This window comes from Alligator sinensis, unplaced genomic scaffold (assembly GCF_000455745.1).
Source record: "Alligator sinensis unplaced genomic scaffold, ASM45574v1 scaffold282_2, whole genome shotgun sequence".
In the NCBI taxonomy this organism is placed as follows: domain Eukaryota; kingdom Metazoa; phylum Chordata; order Crocodylia; family Alligatoridae; genus Alligator; species Alligator sinensis.
The window spans coordinates 4,241,318-4,250,527 of record NW_005841879.1 but is presented as its reverse complement, the minus strand read 5'-3'; the positions used below and the strand labels follow the sequence as shown (position 1 = coordinate 4,250,527).

Here is a 9,210-nt window from a genome sequence, read left to right as displayed (position 1 = left end):
TTGCAAGTGATCCCTTTTAGGCTAACTTTATTATGAACCATACTGGGTTTATGGGGCAGTTCTCATAAAATAATATTTTCTAAAGAGCTGATGGTTTTATGTGGTTTATTCAATAACCAAGAATAAAGAGAAATACTTGTTTTGTGCAACAGTTCAGAAAAGACTGGCTGTATAGTATTTTCTAAAGGGACAAAACTATATTTTTACTGCTTTTAAGAGGTCATTTCTTTTGGCATTTCACACAGGGGTAATGTTGGATGTGTGGCTTTTTATAGGTTGCTTTTATTCGGAAAAACTCCAGGTTTTGAACAGCGGTACAGCTAAACTGACACTTGTATTAACTGTTTTTAATATACCAATACACTGAGAGAATATGATAAGGGGAGCTAAATTATACATTTTTTTAAGTTTACAAAAGCCAGTTTATCCTTAATTTCTTACCTATAAGCAGAAGCCTCTAAATACAACGACTAGGCAGTGTTTCTAGAGAGGTTGCTTTCCAAAGAGTGATCTTTTCAAATGAAATTTTAAAGCAGCACCAGTGTAAAATGTCATTTCTTAAGGATACGTGCTAATGAGGAAACATTTTTTGGATTGTTGTTTTTCACCTGATCCTGAAGTGGCGAATGTCCTGTTGTCTGAGCCCCACATTTGTAAATCCACCCACCAGAACTTGATGCTCTCTTTATGAGCCAGTGTTCATAGGGAGGTAATGAGCAGACAAATCGGCGAAGTACATAGAAAGCTGCCCACGGAAAGTGAAAGCGGTGGGATTGCTGCTGAAGAGGTGCAGAGATCAAGTGGCTCAATGCTTTCTCCTGATGGCAGCAGATGGGTTGCTTTGCGTCTGGAGGCCTTTGGGACTGAATACATGCTCCTATGGGGCCACTTCATCATGGTGTCACTCTCCTCTCCGCGTCTTTTCCTTTCTACTTCCCCAAGCCTCGCAAAAGAGGGAGAGAAGCTGCAGCATCTTAACTCCTATATTATGCTATGAACAAACCTCCTAAAAGACTGTGTTGCTGTTTATTCAGGAATTAACATTCGGTAGACCCTTTCCTTAGGGAGCTTGAAGCTGTTGTTTCACAGAACGGTGGGAACTATAGTTAGCATGGGATCTTGTACTAACATGCCGGCTTTTCTTAGCCTAATATTTTTAGGACCACTTCCATGCAGCCTAGTGCAGTGGACTGCAGTTCTGCCATTGGTAAGCCGCCTAAAGATGCGTTTTTAGATTTTAGATCAAGCCTGTTGCATACATTGAGGATGACAGCTCTATGGAGATGGAAAATATTGCTAGCGCAGTCATGGTGTGGTGGAAGCTAATAAATGTGCAAAATTAGGCTTTGGAAAAAAGGTTAAAATTGAAATGCTGGGCTCTTGAGAATCAGGCCGCTTGTTCCCAAGTCTAAATATAGTCTTAGGAGCTGAACTTTTAGACGCTCGCTTTCAAAAATCTTAAGCCAAGCTCTGAGCTTCTCCATGTGTTTTTGGCTGCAAAGGAGTCTGTTTTGCGATTTGAAATGGGCCAGCGGCAGAAACGTAAAGGCACAAAATATCTGCCCCCGTTTCTCCTTGCAGCTGTGGACAATGTGAGAATGCTCTGTTAGCAGCAAGGTAACAGATGGCGTAAGAGTCCTGGTGACCATGGGCCCTGTCTTATTGAGAAGGGGAAACAATACCGCGCAGATCTTAGCATGTGCCACCCAACAGAGTCCCCGCACATTGTCGCAGCCCCAGTGCAAAATCCTAATTCCACGCTTAGGAGCGGCAGAAAAGAGCCTCACTCTCTCAAACCTGCAAAAGAGCAGCTCCCCATGTCGCTCATTGAAAATATGGAAAGGGCAATGCATATAGAAATCTAATTATTGGCCGGCGCAGCCCTGCTTTTAGCATGATAATCGCAGGGTCCTCCAGCTTTCTTGTGCAGGGACCCCTGAAAGGTAATCATGAAAGCAAAAGTTAAAGCTATTGAATTCCCATCCATCATCCGATGTTTGCTTTGATTATGTTGACACGATTTTTTTTGTCGGCCCCCAAATTGCAGTGAGAAGCTGTTATTAATCACTTTAAAATGTTTTTTTTAAGACAAAGGTGGATTGTCTCCCTCGTTAGCAGGAAGGGCTGAGAAAGGACACTTGGGCTGATCTGGGGGTGGCTGTAGATTCCCCCCCCCCCGCTCCACAATCCCCATTGATTCCCCATTGCAGCAAGGGGAAGGGCCGGCTGGCAAAGCTGGGAGGCAGCTGATTGTTTGGCTGTGGCCAGCAGCTACATGCCCTGACTTGTGCTGGGTGCCCAGGCCAAGTGCTGGGCAGAGGGGCGAGCTTCCCTCCGAGGGGCTGGGACTCCGGTCCCTCCACCCCCAGAGAAGGGGGGTCTCCTCTCCTCTCCTCCCTCGCATATAAAGCAGCAGCCCGGCAGCCCCTCTGCCCCAGGAGGCGGCACAGACCCCCATGGCCCGCGGGCTGCTGGCCCTGCTGCTGCTGCTGCTGCTGGACCTGGAGCCTGAGCCCAGCGGCGCCGACTACTGCAGCTGGAAGGGCAGGTGAGAGCATCCCCGGAGCACCCCTTGCCTTGGCTGCCCCCTGCTCGGGTCTCGGAGAAATTCAGCTCCAGCCCTCGCTTTTCTGTTTAATCTTTGGGCTGAAATAGCAGGCAGAGCGGTGCAGGTAGGACCTTGGGAGCCGGGGGGGGCGGTGCTGAGCGCTCGCACCCCCTTGAAGTCCTGCTCCACCAAACCAGCTGGCAGCGGTCCTGTGCAGGGCATCGGTTGAAACCCGCCTGAGTCCTTCCGAACTTTTCCTTCTGCAGGTGTCAGTGAGTTCCTCTCCTTTTTTCCTAGTCTAGCCCAGTGTTTCCCAACCAGCGCGCCATGGATTTTTGCCAGGGCAATGAGCTACCATAGGTGTGAGGATGGGGGAGTGCCTTCACAGGGAACATTTTTATTAATGGAAGTGTGCCTTGGGCTGGAAAAGGTTGGGAAACACTGGTCTAGTCCAGCCAGCCTTTCTGCTGCAGCTGCTAGCTCTGCTCCCGGCTGTTTTGAACTCATTCTAGTAAAATGTTATTTGTCTTTGCTTCAATCTTCACCCGAATAATACAGCCCCAGGCCCCCAGCGTATTAGTAAAGCTTTGCGTTTCTTTTGACCTGGAGGAAGATGCGTGTCATTGTGCCATAGGTGATGGTGCACCTCCTGTTTTTAAAATCCCAGATCCACCCGTGTTAGGAACAGTCGTGTAACAGTGTTCACACTGGAAGGGATTACCTAGCTGGGTGGTGATACCTCCAGCACAGGCAGTGTTAAAAGGCAGGTGAGAGAACACTTGTCTGGGAGGGTGTAGATAGAGACAATCCTGTCTAAAGCAGGGGTTTGGACTATACGTTCCTCAGTCCCTTGCAGTGCTATTTTTCCATTACTATCTGTGAATGTCAGAGAATAAACTTTGAAAATCTTGAAAATCTCCAATTTCATAGACATTAGGGCTGGAAGGGACCTTGGAAGATCTTCGAGTCCAGCCACCTGAAATATCATATGTTTCAATAATATTTTTTGTTATCATTTTGACAGGAAAATGCAAGTTGCAATTTTCACAGACAAATGTGTTTCTTTTCATGACCACCTCTAGTAATGCAGGTCCTGGTGTCCAGAAAGGAGTCTAATGAAAAGTAACTGCACTGGAGTTAATGAAGTTGTGCTGATATAAAACTGGAAATCTTTGATAGGAAATAGCTCTTCACTATTAACTTCGGGTAACGTTCTTAAATGTGCTTCAGTGACTTAAGTTTCATATTCGCAGTGGCTTACAAGTGTAATATTTCTCCCACTGATGTAGTGGGAGATTTACCAGTTGGACTGGACTTAGGGCAATGCCGAGCACTTTCGACAACTCCACTGAAAGTCACTATTGAAAGTGGAACCGAGGCACTTTTTTTTTTTTTTTTTTTTTTTTTAATTTTACCTTGTCTTCTACCACATAGGTTACAGCAAAATGTCCTTTCCCTGAGCAGCTGCCACTTCTTTTGCGGTGGGGAAAATAACTAAATGCAGTGATAATTGATAATACAGTCTGGTCACTATAGTCTCTGCTTTGCCCAGGTTTGCAAATTGCTGCAAACAGGACTAAACGCACTAGAGAACAGGCTACAGCCGGGGTCTCCAACCTTTTTAAGTAGATCACCTTTGGCATTTAAAAGCAACCCAAGATCTTCTGCATGCTGCTGCACTCCACCCCTCCATCCCCTGCCCAGCAAAGTTGGGAGTGGGGGCAGATCTCAGCAGAGGGAGAAAAAGTTAGTTGAGAGCATGCCTCCCCAGCAGGTAAGTCCCACCTGCCCGGGGCCCCACTCAACTTACCCCTGCTCCTGCCTCTGCAGCGCTGTTCCTCACCACGGGGGCCTGGATCTAGCCCCCATGGACTGATCTACTGGGCTGGGGCACACACGTGCGTGCATGCGGGCACTCAGCCCCGCCACTCCAGCCTCGGATCGACTCCAAAAGGCTCCCAGATCTACCGGTGGATTGAGATCCACTGGTTGGTGACCACCGAGCTACAGGGAGCAATCCCATGCTGGTTAGGAGGTCGAAAAGTAACAAGGGACGGACCATTCAGCCTGCCTCTAATTTCTGAGGCTTCTTGCTGTCCCTATTTCACGGAGAAAAAAAAGACAAGATTTTGTTCGATGTTATTTGTGCAAAACGCTCAGATTCTCAGCTGAGATGGGCCCCCGGTGTCCAAAGCACTGCAGATATTAGCACAGGCAGAGACAGTCCTTGCTTGGAAAAACAGGCTAAATACGTGAGACAGACAAAGCCTGGGGAGGAAAACAAAGGTGAAATGGCCTAAAATCATATAGTCAACCAGTGATAGAGCTGGCAGTCAATCCAGGTCTCCTGCCTCCCAGTTGAGTGCTGTCTCCATGGTGTTTTGTGCATTATAAGTCGTGTATTTCCCACTTTATTTTGGCAGCGGTTTGAGCTGGGAGCCCCGATCCCGCACAGTGGAGCAGGTCCACCTGCGCTGCACCGAGGGCTCGCTGGAATGGATGTACCCGGCGCGTGCCCTGCGTGTCGTTCTGGAGCCCAACCTGTCGAGTGCCAAGCACACCACCGTCTGCATCAAGCCAGCGAGCAACTTCCAGGGTGCCAACATCTACGTGGAGCGCGCGGGGCAGCTGCACCTAGTGGTGAGTGAGGCCGAGGAGACATGGCTGCGCCACGTGTCCTGCTTCAGCGCCCACACCCCACAGCGGGTTGCCCTCTTCCTACAAGCCAGCCCGCAGAGGGACATCAGCCGCCGGACGGCCAGCTTCCAGTACGAACTGCTGAGCAACCAGAGCACTGCCGGCCCCGACATCCAGAAGATGGCACTCGTGGAAGGTAAGGCTGGGACTTCATATATTGCCCCCATCCTCCAGACGGGTCTGTTGAGGCCTCTGCAGGAGAAACCCCCAATGCCTGTCCCTCCCTCTGCTGCCTTGTTAAAGCTGCAATACTGACAAGGGAGATGGACACGATACTGCAATCTAGGGAGCGAGCTCTGCTTCATGCTCCAAGTACTGTGCAAGGGGAAACTCTCCTGACTATTTATCACCTGATTCAAATCCTGGGCGTTTGAGCAAGACTTGTTAGAACCTAAGAAGCAATATTTCCTCGAGCACCAAAGGGACTTTGCTGCCCCAGTCCTGCTTTCAGTCCTGCGTTCCCGCATTTAGATGCTGTTGGAAATTTGATGCTGCATCTGTTCCTGTGTCTGAAAAAGGCTCCCTTTCCATTAATTACTGGGGGTCAGATCCACAGGCCACTCAGATCACTGGGGAATCTTCCCAGTTCTGTGCGATCGGGACCCCAGCCCTCATTGGGAGGGACAACCGCAAAAAGGAGCACGGGAGTGTGATCCAACCCACAGAATCCACTGGGCGCTGGCCAGGTCTCAAAGAGAGTATTTGATCTACTGCAGAACAGCAAAAGGCTGAGTGCAGGTATCTGGGGCTAGGCAATTAAAGCAATCGCAGCACTTTTCAGCTGGTCTCTCCCCTTTGGTGGTTGCGCAGGGTCTCTGTTCTCAGGAGGAGGCTTAGTAGATCTTCGTTGCTGCTAGCGATTGGGATTTGGAGAATAATTGAAGGTATCCTCTTATTTTAGAGTATGTTTGTAAATAGGTTACCCAGTGCCTGAGGAGGACACAGGGTTCAAAGACTGAGATCACACATTTTATAAAGGACCTGAAAGCTTCCGAACCCTGATTTAAAATGTCAGTGTTTCAGTGTAATACTTTCTGCCGCTCTGTCCTACAAGAAGGATGCTGCAGCTTTCCAAGCACTGGCCATAGCAGGAGGTGGGCAGAAGAGGTTACAGAACTGCTAAGGGTTATAAATGTAGCAACAAGCTCCTTTTAGCGCTGCATCCTAGCATTGCAAAAATCCCAGTAGCATTCATCTGGGAACGAATTAGGATTTGGGCTTAGCAAAAACAAGCAAAAAAATCACACTAAAATTGTTAACATTTTCAAGCATCGCAGTAGATGGAGGAGCAAAGCACGTGTTGCATGCTGCTCTGTTCCACTGATCAGTCTAAGGAAGGGCTTTAAGATGCTGTGGTAGCAAAGGGTGGACCCAAGAAATCCGTCCTAGTTCTAGGTTTCTATTTCTTCAATTGTGTATGTATAGTAAAAAAAAATGATTTTGGGTCTGACCCAAAGCCACTGAAATCAAGATATCAGGTCCACACCCCTTTGGATCCGTCACTAGCCCGTTAGGAATAATCATTGTATTTATAAGTAACTGCGTCCCTTCTTTTTCAGCGATGTGCCGCCCTTGTGATGACATGGAGCTTCTCATGGCCATTTGCAGCAGTGACTTTGGTAAGCAGACTTTCATTTCATAACGTTGTGACTTCCTTTGCTGCCACTTTGAATACTTCAATCTTTCTGCTTCCTGGTGTCAGAGCCTCACTGGCTTGTGTCAAAACAGTTTGACGGAGCGAAAAAAATGAAACCTTAAAAAAGAAAAAGGTGGTTGAGGAAAGGGTGAGGGCAAGCAAAAGGGAGGGTAAGCACATTTCTCTCCACCCACACTACACGCTCTCTCACACTAGTCCAGAGAGGTTTGCTTGAATCATTGTATCAGCTGATTTCTTGCTCTTGTATTCTTTATGTGTACACACACACACATACTATTTTTTGCCTCCACCAATCTGATTCTGCAGATGAGCACAAGTTTATTTTTTTTAATTTTTTTTTTGTCCCCTAACCTGCTGTCATTTTAAAACTGTTGTGAAGAAATTAAAGTGATCCTTGTGAGGTCCGTTCCCTGCTAGTTTTGCTCTAGCTCTGCTTGCTGTACCCTTTATTAAACCTTCCAGAAGCAAATTCAATTTACACAGATTTTATTGGTAAAAACAAATTCTAGGGACCTGCCCTTGCACTCACTGGAGTCAGCGGCACCTAGCCGTCCTGTTTCCTCCCAGAAAGGTTCCTTAGCCCTGATAAGCTGAAGGGCCGATGCCTTGGAGCTGGACTCACATTTAAAACGGTACCCGTTCTCCCATGGCAAAATCACCTATAACTTTATAGATGTCCTTTGTCCATCCTGATCCCTCTTTTCCTAACCGTTCTCTCAGTAGTGTAACGCATGCACACATGTACATACGTGTAATGGGAACAGAAGGAGTCAATTGTTTCTGATTTAGTCCATTTGTATGAAATGATTTATAGTTGATTAATGGAGCACTCTTTCAGGCACATGCATTGGAAGAAAGCAAAGCAGCTGTATGCTAGAAAATGATAAATAAGGGAAAATGTTAACACGCTGCTGTAGCAAAGGCTTTCTTTAGCCCTTCTTTTTATTTAATTTGGCAAGGTCAATATTGATCTGTTATTTCTCAATATTTTCTCTTGCTCCTAACTAAGATATGGTAAAAATCAGATATTGTACTGATTTTTTTTCGAAGTACCCAGAATCTGTAACTTTAATTATACTGCTACAGCCAATACCATGCAACCACCCACATGTGGACACAGCTATATGGCGATAAAAGAATCAAAAGGAATAAGTGATAGTGGCACACACGATCCTTATACCAGAATAACTGCCTGCAATAGCAGTTGTACTACTATTTCTACCTTAGTAAAATAGTTGCCTGCCGACGGACTAATATGGGGACAGGGAATTGCCCACACCTTGTTATTAAAAGAGATCTTTGCAGATCATTTTTCTTCATTATTTGAATTAATTGGTGCAATCTGTCCCATTGTTTCTACTTGATGAAGTTATCAGTTCCCATGCAAACGGCTCTCCCTCCATGCAGCCTGGAACACCAGAGACTGACAGATGTGGAGGCCCAGGGCACACAATGGGGGGCATTTATACTTATAGCATCAACAGACCAGAAGAAATAGCCCTTTGAACTGACTCTATTTATGGCCTGACTTCCTTGCCCTAAGCTCACAAATCGCTATCATCAACTTCTTTGATTAGAGAAAATAGCTGCTAATGAAAGTGTAAATGACACCGGGCGTGAATAAGGGCTTTATAGTTATTCCTAAGGAGGAGGTCTTCAGTCACTAGGCCCTGAGCAGCACAGGAGCAAGTTTGAGCAAGAGGAACAAGTGCATTATAGCTTGTCAATAGACTGGTCTGCATCTGATTAAAGATGCTCACACAAAGCGGGAGATGAAGAGTAGAGCAGACACATCTGTTAGGCTAAGCACAAGAAGCTCTTGGAAATGAAATTAGCTAAAGAAGAGCCTGGAATTCCCAGAAATCAGCATTTTGTGCCCGTGATAGTAATGAGGAGATTGTCCCAAACAGGAGGAGTTAAATGCCAGATCCTTCACACAGTCCCAGCTAAATCTGTAACCTCTCGCGTGTTCAACGGCTGCCGGCAGAACAGCTTCAGGTAAGGAAAGCAGACCGCGGTTCCAAGCAGCTCCTAGTTCAGATCCAGCTGCAGGCACCTGTTCTCTCCAGCAAGGCGCACCCGGGGAAATGTTAGGCACATGGCTCAGTGGTACTGAATGCGCCCCGTCAGCTTCTGCAACCTGAAATATGATTTACCGGCTGTGCCGTAACCAACTTGTCTATCTTCTTCACATCTAGTGGTGAGAGGATCCATCCGAAACGTGTCCCATGACCCTGAGAATCACATGTCACAGGTCGAAGTCGGCGTCCAAAAAGTCTACCGGCAGAAAAACAGAATCTTTCAGCAG

General features: G+C 46.9%; 1 protein-coding gene across 1 annotated transcript in view; it reads left to right on the top strand.

Moving 5' to 3' along the window:
• Window positions 1–2,456: 2,456 nt before the first annotated feature.
• LOC106723528 (meteorin-like protein) overlaps window positions 2,457–9,210 on the top strand; it is a 12,984-nt gene continuing 6,230 nt past the window's right edge. Inside the window, exons 1-4 of the mRNA XM_025196242.1 lie at window positions 2,457–2,548; window positions 4,972–5,361; window positions 6,794–6,864; window positions 9,101–9,206. Of these exons, the coding sequence (XP_025052027.1) occupies window positions 2,457–2,548; window positions 4,972–5,361; window positions 6,794–6,864; window positions 9,101–9,206 (659 nt within the window). The remainder of the gene's footprint in view (window positions 2,549–4,971; window positions 5,362–6,793; window positions 6,865–9,100; window positions 9,207–9,210) is intronic.